The sequence below is a fragment of the Cryptomeria japonica genome, chromosome 6 (assembly GCF_030272615.1).
Source record: "Cryptomeria japonica chromosome 6, Sugi_1.0, whole genome shotgun sequence".
In the NCBI taxonomy this organism is placed as follows: Eukaryota; Viridiplantae; Streptophyta; class Pinopsida; order Cupressales; family Cupressaceae; genus Cryptomeria; species Cryptomeria japonica.
The window spans coordinates 146442170-146457045 of record NC_081410.1 but is presented as its reverse complement, the minus strand read 5'-3'; the positions used below and the strand labels follow the sequence as shown (position 1 = coordinate 146457045).

Sequence of the window (14876 nt, the reverse complement as noted above, 5' to 3'; positions counted from 1 at the left end):
GAAATTAATTAAGAATTAATTAATAGGAAGAAAGGTGTTTAAATTTGATTAAATTAATTAGTCAAATTTAGGTGTCTATACCCATAAGTGAATATAATCTCTAACAATACATAATTATATTCTCAAAACCAATAATAAAGATTAAAAAAAACAAAAAAACATTGATAATTGAATTCTTAACACCCAAGCATAAATTCTTACATAAAATAGAACTAAATACCCATATTTTTTTAATTAATGAATTTGAGATTTTTAGCTTGGCCCGCACCCAGGTCAAACTACAATTGAGGGGTCTCATCCCCATCATTAACACACAAAATTGTCTAAACCCATGAGCACAAAACTCATGAGCTCACCAACCTAATGAGAGAATGAACTACATATGTGAACACCTACTAATTCACCTAGTATGAAAGCCAACATCATTAACACTAATGTATACCACAACTTAACAATCACAATATAAATAAACCGCAAACTAAATACCCAAATTAATATTCACATTTAATTTTAATAATTTTTTATAATCAATAAACAATTTCTTTATCTAAAGAAATGTAGAAATATTTATTATATATACACAAATCTAATATATAAATATGTGATGATCCTCATCCTCACCATTTTCTTTATTATGAAACAAAAAGCCAATATCACAAACTTAATTTAAAGATGACTTCGTAGGCTCATAATTCCCCACAACTCATCATGAATATATAGTTCCCCCATTTCCAAAGTCCCGATTTTTAAGCTTGAACCATGTGACCGAGGGCCAACATTAAAACTGTTCGAAGAGACAAAATAAAGCCCCCTCCCGCTCCCCACGCGTGGCAAGGCCACTTTGTTCCGCAGAATCTTTTTAAAACTAAAAATTCATGAACATATTTTGCCGTCTGCTGACAGAAAAGGAGAAAAGGTAACTCCACTTAATCTCTCCGGCTGATTATAAACCCGACCATCTCGCTCTGTTGTGAAACCCCAATAAACAGACTGCAGCAAAATAAACACGACAAATTGCCAAATACATAGCAAAGATTTAAAGGATTTACAGCTCAAACAACTGTATAAAGAACAAAGGATTTAGAGCTCAAATCCTTGTGTAATGCTAGTAAAGAGAAGAAGGATTCAAATCTCAAACCCTCGTGTTATGGTAATAAATATCTTTTCTTGAGGATTAATAAAAATTCTTATCCATGCCGGATGAAATCTTAGCGCAGGCTATGGCTCTTTCCTCTCACTCGGAAAGGCAGGCGTTAGTGAAGGCTTGCGTATCCCGGGACTGGTCTAAGGCCATTCGTATTCTTAATTCCATTATTGAGCAGTCTTGCACAGTACAGGACATATGGTAAGGCACTTTATTTTCTTATTTTTATTATATTTTTTAAAGGAAATTTTTTAATACTTATCCGCCATAAGACGAACACTTGGAGTGTACCGTGAATTACATCATATTTTTGATTACATTACACACCTCAGTGATATCTATTCTGCGAAATCGTATGGCTTGCGTGTTTCCCTTTTTTTCTGTCGATCGAAACTGGGGAGGCCAATATCAGGGACCTCATCCCCGTTCTGCAAGGGAATTGAACATAGCATATCAGGTGCCCAAACTTTGACAACTGTGTCTCTTTTTGGTCTTGACAATTATACATGGCAACCGGCATATTTAGGCCTAGATTCATGAAAACCAACGTTTTAAACGTTTGAAGCAGAAACACATTACGTTGCTATGCTATTATGGTATTTTAAATTTTTTTCAAGATAATTTGTGTATAATTTTGACATTCACCATTGAAGCGAGACACATTACAATGCTTTTGCCTGCCTTATCTCTAAACCAACACAATGATATTGTTATTTCGTATTTTTTTGGCTCAAGGGACTTAATCTTGAGTTTTATTGGTTAATGAAATCTGGTTTTGGTTTCTGTAATGCAGCAACCGAGCATTTTGTTACAGCAAGCTGGAGTTGCATAAGCACGTGGTCAAGGATTGCGAGAAGGCACTGGAGCTGGATCCGAATAATCTCCAAGCTTGTATTCTTAAAGGTGTGAAAACATTTTTTTGTTGGAAATAGTGTTTTAGTTTAACTTTAGAATATAGATTGGGCAAACACAGTGATACTGCTATTAGAACTCTATTGAGCTAACTAGGATTAATGAATCCATAAGGTGCATATTCCATGGTTGAATATATATTTTCCTATAGGGTTGTAATTTTTTTTCGCTGAGGGTAATTGGAGATTAAGGAACCGCAGTTTTCATTTTTGGGGACTTAGAAGGGGCCCCCTTTTTGATGTGTAGCACACGCTTTTTTGGGCCATTATTGTGGGGAGCTTGGTCAAGCAGTCTCTATATGGGATTTGAACTTAGATCTTTATCATGGAACTTGATCACTTCACCACTCAGTGATGCCCTTCAGGCTGCAATTTAAATTTAGACGATGAAACACATTTTCTTTGAAACTGCCTGCTATGGAATTATGTCAAGGACAGCTGCGCACATGTTTGCAGCAATAACACAGTATTTAAAATTAATACAAGGTAGAAATACATATTTTCCTCTAATTTGCCCACTACATAATAATCATAGGCACAATTCTACATATTTCTAGTAACAACCTAGTAAATAAAATTTTAAATTAACACAATAAAACAAAGCTGAAAGAATTTGACCTGGTCTTGTCTCATTGCACTACATTCATTTGGGCAAAAACATTCATTGATTGTTAACATATTGGAGCCTTGGCCCATCTGCAATAGGGATCTGGAGTATTGCAAATTCTTTTGAATACTATCCATCCTAAATGCAAACATGTTTGATTTCAATCATTCATAGATTATTTGCATATGTGAGATTTGATCTATTCGTATTTGGAGTTTGAAAACATTGCAAATTATCATGAAGACTGGCTATCTGATGCAAACATAAATTTTCCAAGAATTCATGATTTTCTGCCATCATGAATTTTGGCCTATCCACAATAGGAAATTGGTGAATAATTTGAGCTATTACAAAGACTACTGTTCCTGAATGCAAGCACAACAATTTTGGCCTCGTTATTTTAGTTACTGGAATATCCTTGTAATACCATATTATAACAGGAACATGGAGCCTCATTTATTTTCTTTATTGACAAAAGCCAAAATTCTAGCCTACATTCCATGCTTTTATGGGAAGCTACAACATTTTTATTTTTACGCTAAAAAATAGTAAAAAGTATTTTAATGTTCAAAATGTGTATGCATTAAGAATATAACTGGCAGATTAGACGTTTAAATTTCTGTCCAAACCCCAAATGATTATAAAATTTGCATTAGTCCCACTGGTAAACTATTGGAAATAATGGCATATGCACATAAGCGTTGGATCCAAGACATCTTGAGGATCAAGAACATCTGAAGCATGGAAATTAAACGAATTAGAGGATAAAATACCTTTGTTTAAACTGGTTGCTATAATTATTTATATTAGTCACAGATATATTTAAGTCATAAAATAGTATATACCTTTGTTTAAACTGGTTGCTATAATTATTTATATTAGTCACAGATATATTTTAAGTCATAAAATAGTATACAAACTTTTAAGCCAAAACAATGGAATAAAGTCTGGAGAATTTGTTTCATAACCACACTTATATAAACAACATTCTAAACAACTTGATACATTTTAGTAAGTTGTATGCTCAAAGTTTGACCTAAACAAGTTTGATTTCCTATTAAAACTGGACACCCATATAAATAATCTTCTAAACAAGTGGATACATTTTAATAGACCTTACACATTAAATATGGTCTAAACAACGTTAAGAGTCATCCCATTTCATCTCATCATCTCATTATCTTTTGTTGGTCTATGGAAACTTGGCCTGTCTGCAATAGGAATTTGACAATTTATTATAAAGACTGTCGATCCTAAATACAAACATGGACTAGTTTGTGCCTCTATTTTATAAGTTTCTGAAATGCCCCTGTTAATACACATAGAAGAACAGGGACTTGGAGCTGAAGTTTTGATTATATAATTTTATTATTTGCAGAAATGTCCACTTGATAAATGGAGAAAAGCAGGCACCTCTGGCTTCATTAATATTCTTTTTTGAGTAAATCTAAGATGTTAACCCACATTCAATGCTTTATAGAAAGCTGTGACTGTTTTTGGCTGAGAATAAAAATAACATTTTAATTGTAGAAGAGTATACACATTAGGATGATAATGAGGAGTCCAGAGGTTTGAAGCTTTGCCGACCTGAAAACAGTTGGAATATCCCCTTTTTATAATTTTTGATATTTTCTATCTTTTCTAGAACACACACCACTGAAATGACAACTAGACTTGTATTACAAATATTGATTGCAACTATGAATTTGGAAACTTCACAAAAAACCTTGAAAAACTTTAAATTATACTCAGATCTGATTAGAAATCAATATGACAGCAGCACCAACATTGACCTTATTTAATCACAAGATGGGAAAATTGATGACAATGCTGATATGCAAGCTAGAAAACGAATTTTCAGAATTACCACTTTCCCAAATCAACTCACAAGTGAACAATGACGGATGTTGTGCAGTGTGGCCACTAATGAGGCACTCCAAAAGATTTATTAATGTTCTCAAAGCCAGGTATAGCATTATTAATTTCTGATATAACCTTTTGTTAACTAGGAGAACACCTTATATGATTGATGTAACCTTCCAGAATGCTGGAAAAGCACCTTATATAATTGGTATAACTTTCTAATGACTGATACAGCACCTTATATGACTGATGTAAACTTCCAAAATTCCGAAACTACACTTTATATGACTGGTATAACCTCTGGATGACTGATATAGCACCTTATATGACTGATGTAACCTCCAAAATGCTGGAGTGACACCTTATATGACTGATATAATCTTTTGATGACTGGAACAACACCTTATATGATTGATGTATTATCAAGGATGATTGTTTGTGTCTAGGAATGGTGTAAACCAGCAACTGTATAACTGATCTCGGAGCTGGGATTTATTGATTTTACTCCTCCAAAGGTAATGCACAGCTAGTGTTGACTGCAAATGTCATAAACAATTCAGATCCAACACTTTTTGATGCACATTAACTCTCCAAAATCTTGAAAACCAATGTAGAAATCCTCAAATACGATGGGCAACACTGTAATGACACTATAGCAGCAACATATAACCTTCCAAAGGATGAAATCTTCAAGAAATTAGTGTAATGACACTGTAGCAGCAACGTGCAAACTTAAAAAATGTCTTTAAATCCTCAACAAATCAGCACATTTGTGATCTTCGATTAGAATTACTCAAAATGGGAAAGAAGGGTGTTTTTCCTTGATCTCATATGTGGAATCCAAGAGGGTTTTCATCCTCTCAAACTCTAAACAAATCAAGTGTTTTTGTCCTTGGATGCCAAAACTCAAATGTCAATTCTCACAATAAAAATGTCAAAATGAAATCAAGATTCCAAATGAGGCTAGGAAACCTCTTTTTATACCTTTCCAATTTGGGCCTTTGATTAAATTTCCCTCCATTAGTATTTAAAAATGCATTTTATTTTATTTTATTTTATTTGTAGTATTTAAACATACTTTTTATTTAGTTTAAATATTTAAAAAATATTTTGTATTTTAATGTGTTAAAAACACTTTCATTTTAATATTATTATTTATATTGCCGCTCAGTATTAAAGAATCAAACTCATCAATAAACAGATTACTAATATGCCTTTATATTAATATTACGTATCACATATTAATAGTCTTATTAATTTCAAATATTCATTAAATAATTATTAAACAGTAACAATAAATATTAATTTGCAATTATAATTACCATAGTTTTAAAACTCGTGGACTCGCCACGGACTTGCGAGGCGAGTCCATCTAAAAGACTCGCGAGTCTTTTGCAAGGATTCGCGCAAGTCTTTTGCATGGACTCGCGAGTCTTTCAGATGGACTCGCGCGACCCAGAAAAAAAGTCATGCAAGCTTTAAAATTGAGTTTTTTAAAAAAAAATTTGCCTTCATTTGGCATAACTGAGGGAGTGAAAAATAAAATAAAAATAACACCTGACGCCTTTATAAAATAATAAAAGTATTTTTGGCCTCGCGGGGCACTGCCCCTCGACCCCGCCCTGTATCGCGTTAGGGAGTGCCCAAGGGGCGCTACCCCCAAACCCCCATTGAAAAATATAGGGGGAAATTGCGCCGATGGAAGTAGGGAAAATTTAACCTCTGAGTCTGATTAGGCTCCATATAAAAGCATAATTAGCATTGAAGAAATCTTGGTATTATACATTTTAGAGTTGAAAGTTTGAAACTATGAGTATGTGACATGTGTAATGTTTCAATTATGGCTCTCATGTTCTCTAAATGCATTAATTTCTTTATGTTTTTTTGTAAAACTATGGTTTTTTTTTTTGCCGAGTCCTTGCCGAGTCTTTCACGAGTCCGAGTCCGAGTGCAAATTTTTGGTTTGCCGAGTCCGAGTTTTTCAACTATGATAATTACAAACAATAATATTCACACTAATTATTAATAGTCACAAGAAATATTTATTACAATCAATAATTACTATTAAATAATATTTACAAAAACTATGATATTAATAGTGAATCGGACTTTCTCTTCATGGATTGAATCAACATGCTCAGCCGATTCATGGAGAAACATACATAATGAGCAATTATAATAGTAGTATTGATCATGATGGAATAGCTATGAGAAGACAAACAAATATTAAATAAATAATAAGAGGACAAACCCATTAATATGGAAGATCACTTATATGATGATTAAAAGAAAGAATGAAAAATGTATTAATAATAGTTAGCAAATGACGTGTCCCTGTTAATGGACAATAGCACTGGAAAGGATGTGTCTCTTAATAATAATCCTTCAACGGATATAAGGAGAGAAAGAATCATCAAAAGATAAGAGGAATCCATCACAATAGATATAAGATTAATACTACAGAAGACCAATATGTATTATCGGTCAGATCAGAACAGAACTGTTATTAAGTTACAGGCAGTAACATTCTTGTTCTTGGTGGTATGCATGGGGATGTGTTTAATAAGTATGCTTAATTTATGAAGCCCGATGATGTTCTTATGCAGAATTAATAGTAATATTAATATGGACTGCAATATTTATGACAGTCACACTTAATTTCATATATATATTCATAATACATAAGAAGTTAGTATACTTATAGTCCAAATCATGTTATTACTGTCAGTATTCAAGAAGATGGGAATGAGATGTTCCAAAGAGGGGCAGTCTAAATCCATGCAATAGGTTAAGTCCCAAGATAGGGTGGGGGATCAGCGACCCATAAGCCTTGAGGCCCTGAGGGTATAGACCCAAGATAGGTAAGGGCTTGGATTTGTAAACTTTGAGGGAACCTATTGTATTTGGTCTCTAAGCGGTTTGGTAACATACATAAACCCTTCTCCCTTAAAATTGAAGTAGTAGTAGGGTTTGATAGCTATATTAAGAACTATGAATAATGAAATTAATCGTCTAATGAGGAAAATAAATAAGCACTTGTTAATAACTAATAAATTGAAGAATATCAATGACTGGCTTCATGATTTTTCTCTCAATCAATTTTAGTATATTGAAATAGATTAATTATGTTAATTAGGTAGGGGACGTTACAAAAACTCCATGTAATGTCCCCTACTGGAAGGCTATCTGTTTCCCAATAAATATTAAACATTATTATGTCTTAAATTAAGTTATTGAGATTAGATAACATCTATTTCCTCATAATACAATTATTACTAATTATTTTAAGGGTTTGTCCTCAATTCTTCCCTAACCTTGACGAAGGATGGTGAAATTATTGTTGTTACCCCGAGTTTTTGGGATGGGGGAACGAGGGGATGGCAGGACGAGTTTCTGGGACGACAATTTTTTTTGCCAATTTTGGGGACAGTGGGGGGACGGCTATATAAAATGTAGGGAAAATTTAAAATATATAGGGAAATTCTAAATGTTTATACGAAAACATGGATAAAGCATGCATATGTACATTATATTCATATGAAAACATGGATAAAGCAGCTATATGTACATTATAGAACCTTAAAATACCACATTTGTGTTTAGAATTCATTGTCAATACTCAATATGCATTCATAATTGAAAATTCATTGTCAATATGCCAGCACTTGTTTGATTTGTTGAAAATTTGATTGCTCTGCTTAAACAATTATCGCTGGAAATAATTGTTTTTATTGCCCGTATCGCATATCCTTCCCTTTTAAATATATGAATATCATATGGTAAGAGATGAAATATTTGTATTGTTCCCTTTTAAAGTTTTAAATATATCATATAGTCAAACATGAAATGTGGCAACGATATTATGAATTATCATCGTTGCCTTTTAAATTTTTAATAATGTTGTTATATGGAGTCTAATCAAACTCTGAGGTTAAATTTCCCCACTTTTATTGGCGTAGTTTCCCCTCAAATTATTCAATGGGGGTTTGGGGGCAATGCCCCAAAGACGGGGTCCAGGGGTAGTGCCCCTTGCGGGGTCCAAGGGTAGTGCCCCTGGTGTGCTACAGTGCCCCCGAAAGCTCAAACAACTTTTATTATTTTATTTGCATTTAATTGATATTTTCTGCATGCAATTCCTAACAAATAATTGGAATGATTTCGGGCAAATAATTTGGGGCCCACATTAGGAAAATATGACATTTTTTATTTTTTAAATATTTTTTACTACCCTTAGCTATGGGGGACGTTTGGCCGTCCCCAGGATGGATTGGGGCCGTCCCCATCTGTCCCTGGGACGTACAGACGTCCACCACAGCTGAGGCAAATGTCCCCCCGTTTCGGGGACGTCCCCTCCAAATTCCAGCGGTTTGGGGATGGGGGGAAACGTCCCTTGGCCGTCCCCAAGTCCCTGAAACGTCCCCAGACTGGGATGAGGGTTTTCAGGTCGGGGATGCGTCGCCGGGTTTCCTTGAATTATTGTGCTTGGGTGCTTGGACATGGTCTACAATCAGGCTCCCTCAAGGTTTCAGGAACACCTATTCATGCCCATCTTAGGACTCTCCCTCAAGGCTTCAGAAATATATGTCCTTACCCCATCTTGGGACTTACCTGTCTTGCGACAAAAGTACTCCGTCTCTCCCTACAGAAACCCCCTATCTCTATGTAGGCACAAGCGGAAGATCAAGGACTAGACTGTTTAATATATTGGTTTTTCATGTACTATGAATGTATATGAAATTAAGTATGACTATCATACATATTGCAGTCTATATTAATATTACTATTAAATTCTGCATAAGAACATTAGCAGGCTTCATATATTAAGTGCATCCCCATGCATACCACCAAGAACAAGGATGTTACTACCTGTAACTTAATAGCAGTTCTGATCTGATCTGATTGATGGTGTTGTCACTGGATGCTTTTGATTCCTTTCCTTTATATCTCTCAATGTGAGGGAGAGGTCACACCTCTTCATCATGTATGCCCTTTGGCAAGAGACTCACCCTTTCCACCATTAGCACCCTTTGAAAGAGTGCAACTCTTCATTATCTGCCCTCTGAAGGGGACACTACCTTTCAAAATCAGATCTGCACTTCCGATTCCCCAAATTATCCCTCCTTCAAATGAGTTCTCTTCTCTGTTTTATACCTCATATTTGGGGGAGTTACTACTTAACATTTCATGCCTTTTGACCATTCATTAACTCTATCAAATTTTATTATACTTTAATTTAATTTTAATTTTTATAATTTTGTATTTTAATTTTATTATTATTATTATTTATTATTAAATTACATTTCAAAGTGGGCATAATTATATGTTAAGTAGAGAACTCTTAACAATGAAGTTCCATTTCACCGAAACCTCATTTGGTGGCAGCCATCTAAGGAAAATCACGTTAACTCTTGGATCTCCTTTTTCAATGCCTTGAAGTTCAACCTCTTCTCCCTTGGATTCCAACTCCATAGTGAGCTCTCTCTCATACAATGCACCCATTGTGAGCTGCACGTTTTACTAATTTCTCCAAGACCCATGATATATAAATCTTTGCATACCTCTTGTTTGCTGAAAGTGATGACAAGTTGCCTTGGCTTCATGATGCTCGGAATGGGAAGCCATCATGGTGTGGCCCGTCCGTTGTGAGTCTTTCGACGTTTTTGTAGCTTGGTCCCAAAAGCACCGTATCATACTTATCCAAAAAATGACTAGTATCAAAATGATGCCCAATTTTCTTTATCACCTTTGAAATCAAGGATCCTGTTGTGATTATCTCCATTTGGCCATCACCTATAATGTTGTTTCAAATACAGAACTTATCTCTTAGTACTGATCTATGAACTACAACCATTGATCCTTTACAATCTGGTTAGAATGCACAACAAATCCTATATTATTCTTCATAAACTTTCTTTCGATCCAAATGCAAGAGATGGAGAACTTAATAGTGATATTGGTGCTTCTATCCACTTCAATCCTCAAAAGGGTACTTGGATCCCATATGCAAAAGCAATTTTGAACTTTTTAAAAAGAGTGCACGTGACCTATACTGCAAGCTGTATCCCTTACTCTATTACCCTTTATAGGGTGCTTTCCATCGTGACAAGAATTTTGTAGTGACATAGGAGGAAACAACAAATTTGAAATATGATCATCATTTTCATACCTTAGGCTGCCAACAAGGAACTCACCTTCCTTTGCTGAAATAAGAATTTTCAAGATACCCTCAACACTTCTGCCCCTATGACTCAAAATATTTTCTTTAGATGCATGTCCTTCCATAATGGTACATTGAAGATCAATCGATGGCTCATCCTTTGGAGGTTAAATGTATAGTGCATTAATTGGCACATCTTCCTCCATCTTGAGCTCTTCACATCCAACTATTGTTGCCTTTTCCTCCTTGACTTTATCAATATTTTGCTGACATATACAATCATTAGAAGTCAATAAATCTTTTACTGACAAAGGATTTTTATCTTCAACCTATACGTTGGGTCCCTTCTATTCTCGCTCGATGATGTTTTGTGGCTCTGAATTTGATTGTTGTTCTTGCTTCCCAATACCTTCCTTGGCCCCTTCTTGTGGTTTTTATTCTTTCTTTGTCTACTTCCTTCTTTCTCTTATGTTTCATTTGAACTTTATCAATATTTTGCTGACATATACAATCATTAGAAGTCAATAAATCTTTTACTGACAAAGGATTTTTATCTTCAACCTATACGTTGGGTCCCTTCTATTCTCGCTCAATGACGTTTTGTGGCTCTGAATTTGATTGTTGTTCTTGCTTCCCAATACCTTCCTTGGCCCCTTCTTGTGGTTTTTATTCTTTCTTTGTCTACTTCCTTCTTTCTCTTATGTTTCATTTGAATATTATATGGAATTCTTCATAGTTAACTCAAGATTTATAAATATCAGACTTTTTGTCATATTTAGGAAAGGCAAGAAGCTTGCACTCATGTCTTTCACATTGATTCTCAAATAATGCTTTTTGAACAAGATCTTCTTGTTTCACTTCTGTAAAAGAAACTAGAGCTTTATAGCTCATAATAAACTGCTCAAAACGCTGGTTTTTAAAATCTTTGATAGGATCTATGTCTTCTTCTTTTGGTAAGAGCATAGGTTGCCAATCCATGTTCTCTCTCTTCAATTCCCTTTCCCTTATGTGCCCATTGTAGATCTGAATATGTACCGAAGGCTGCTGTTTTGTAGATAATTCGCAGGTTGGCAATTTCTTCTGCTTTGATGCCACTGTAAGATCCTCCTAACAATTTACACTTTTTTTTCACTGTTATCCACTGAGCATTTTTGTCAAATAGTTTGCATAAATGTGACTACTAATTTTCTGTTTCAGACTAACGTGTAGCTTGTTTGCAATTTTTTATGTAAACACAATGATTTGGAGTTCATAAACCAAATAAACTTGATGTTCACATCCACTGAATTGATACAATTTGATAAACACACCAATAATGACATTACTAAAGCATCAATATTTTATATTCCAATTGACTTGTTTGAGGTGCTTGACTTGCTTGCTAATTTGCCGTTGACTGGTAATACATTCACATCAACACATTTCCTTAACTCTTTTAACTCCCCCCACCCCCTTGAGCTGTACGTTGGCCTTAAATAAAATAAATGTTCACCCTTAAAGGTGAGCGATTTCCTCTAAGATGGGTGCAGCTGGTTTTTGGTAACCAAAGGGTGCTGCGTTGGAACTTTGACCTATGTCATCGCCCCTCAAACCTGCCACGTCCTTTCTGATATCCAAAGTGGCATGGCACTCCTTAACTCATATGACAACTTTAAGAATGGCTATGACCACTTTTTTTTGATGATGCGCTAGCTTAAAGTGAGTTCAAAAAGATATGACAGACTTGTTTTGTCCTCTTCCAAGGCTGCATCAGCTTTAAAACTTCCCAAAAGGATACAAAATCTTCAAGAAAAGCTGTGGCAAGATAATTAATCAAGGAAAAACTATGATAGGCCTTTGTGCCTCCTTCGCCTCACCATTAACACCTAAATTTGTATGGCTAGGGTAAATCCCAGCTACTTCCAGTGAACATTGCTTGATTTCTCCTCTTCACAGCATACACACAACACAATTCTTCATCTTGCACACAACACTAATAAATATAAATTTGCCTGCAAAATTTGATATAATTTAAACCTGCAAATCTAACAACTTGAGCAATAATAAATCTTCAACTCTCACTTGTGCAAACTTCTCCTTTTTCACACAACCTGTAACTTTGTATGAGCCACACTGTAATAACCAGGGAGGATCTTTCACCACCATGATTATTCTTCTCCAAGAGGGACTTCGTCCTCAAGCAAGGCCGAAATGAACCAAGTTTGATCCCCAAACCACAAGGTATTCACTAGAGAAATAGAATAAACTACATAATACCAATTGAGCTCTTCAATCCTCTTTTTATAATCTTTCCAGGAAGTTTCCAAAAAACATAATATAAAATCACTCTATAAATTAAATAAGCCTCATTACTCTAAAAAGTGATTTATTTCAATATTTAAATATTCTTGACACTTCAGTCACTTTATCAATGTCCAACTTTGAAAACTTTCAATTTTCATTCCAACGAACTAATTTTTTCACTCGGGAAAAATTCGTAACATCACATTGAAATAAATGAGATTACATCTTGAAAAAGCTGAAGAAGCTTTGTAGGAGGAAAAACAACAAGAAACAGACTAAAAGACCAGAAGCAAAAGGCTACAGAGTAAAGCTGCAACACAGCCACCAAGAAAGAGTGTAAATAGCAAATAGCTGGGAAAGAAACAAAAACAGAGGCCAAGAAAAACAACAAAAGAAGAGCAGACCACCAAGAAGGGACAAAGCTCCCAACTCAAAGAAAAAAATAGCAGTAAAGAGTGAACAAAGAGGATCAAGTTTGATTAAACACAAAGAGGGTGTTTGCTTGCAAATGAGAATCCTCCAATTGTTCTGGAATTTCCCATATATCTACAGCCAATTGTAAACCTTCCTTTGAAAGGGTATCCACCTCAAATTTTGCTCTCTGTAAACATGAACAAAGGATATATGGGCAAATGAAATGCACATCCTATCAATCAAATCTTTAATAGGTGAGAGAATCAAATTTTCCACCCAGTAGATCCCCTTTGTCCATTTGATGATGACTTCGGAATCTCCAAAGACTTGAATTTTATCTAAAATTCTGTCCATGGCCAAAGTCACAGCAGTAGTTTCAAAGCCATAATCTCTGTAAAGTTGTTTGTACCACTGCCCAAACTGAAGGAGACATAAGCGCTTTTTTTGAAAGGGTCTTGGTGGCCAAGAACTGGTAATTTTAATACTGAAAGGTGGCCAGCCAAAGAAGAGATTTTGTCCGGACCCACCCAAGATCCAGTAAGTGCCGGGTAGAGCAAGCTCGTATCCTCGCTTCCATATTTGCATTGAGGGCTGGGTGGTGGGTAAATGTTCCCTGGGGAGGGTGCCATCGATTTCTCGCTTGATTGACCATAGGAATGCAGAGCGGAGATAAAGAAGCAACAAGAGAAGTCTCTGCAAAGTTGTTTGTACCACTGCCCAAACTGTAGGAGACATAATGTTTAGGATTATAAAATAAGATGCCTCTTGCTCCACAAAAACCAGGATTACCTCAACAAGCCCCATCAAAAAACCTCACGGATAAGATTTATCAATCAAAGGAGTAGTCGTGGGACTTCGTATTTTCATCTTTGTTGTATTCTTAAAATGGGCAAAAATAGATAATTTCTGAGATGAGCATTGAAAGGAGGGTATCAATTTGTTTTGGAAAATTGCAGCATTTGTAGCCAGCCAAATACCCCAAGCAACAAGAAGTGGTAGAGCCCTATAGTTGTTTAGTGCCCCATTGTTATACCAATTCTTAAAACAAAGCAGTAGTTGTGCCTTCATCCCATACATTCCTCTGACCAATCAATCTTTCCATATCAGACCAAACATTGATAGTGTAAGGGGAAGTGTTTAAAATGTGATCAATAGATTCTAAATCCATCAAACAAAAAGGGTCATTGTCTAGGACCTTGCCATCTTTTTTGCAGCACATCCTGAGTCAAAGCTTTCTTTTGGAGTGCGACTCACATAAAATTTTTAGTCTTGGGGGGAGCATGACTCTTCCAAATGCGCTTCCACCACCAACATACAACATCATGGTCCACAACAGGAAATAGAGTTTTGTACCCCAAATTTACTGTGTACACACTTTTGGCTTTATTCTTTGACCAAACCATAATGTCTTCCTCACTGCTGATTCTCACATGACTCCACTTTAGTCTTTTAACACAGTCACACCAAAATTCACAATCTATTCCAGTTAAACCAATC

General features: G+C 35.2%; 1 protein-coding gene across 1 annotated transcript in view; it reads left to right on the top strand.

Moving 5' to 3' along the window:
• Positions 1 to 900: 900 nt before the first annotated feature.
• The window catches only part of LOC131064984 (suppressor of RPS4-RLD 1), a 187480-nt gene continuing 173504 nt past the window's right edge, over positions 901 to 14876 (top strand). Inside the window, exons 1-2 of the mRNA XM_057999333.2 lie at positions 901 to 1345; positions 1938 to 2047. Of these exons, the coding sequence (XP_057855316.1) occupies positions 1194 to 1345; positions 1938 to 2047 (262 nt within the window). The 5' untranslated portion in view covers positions 901 to 1193. The remainder of the gene's footprint in view (positions 1346 to 1937; positions 2048 to 14876) is intronic.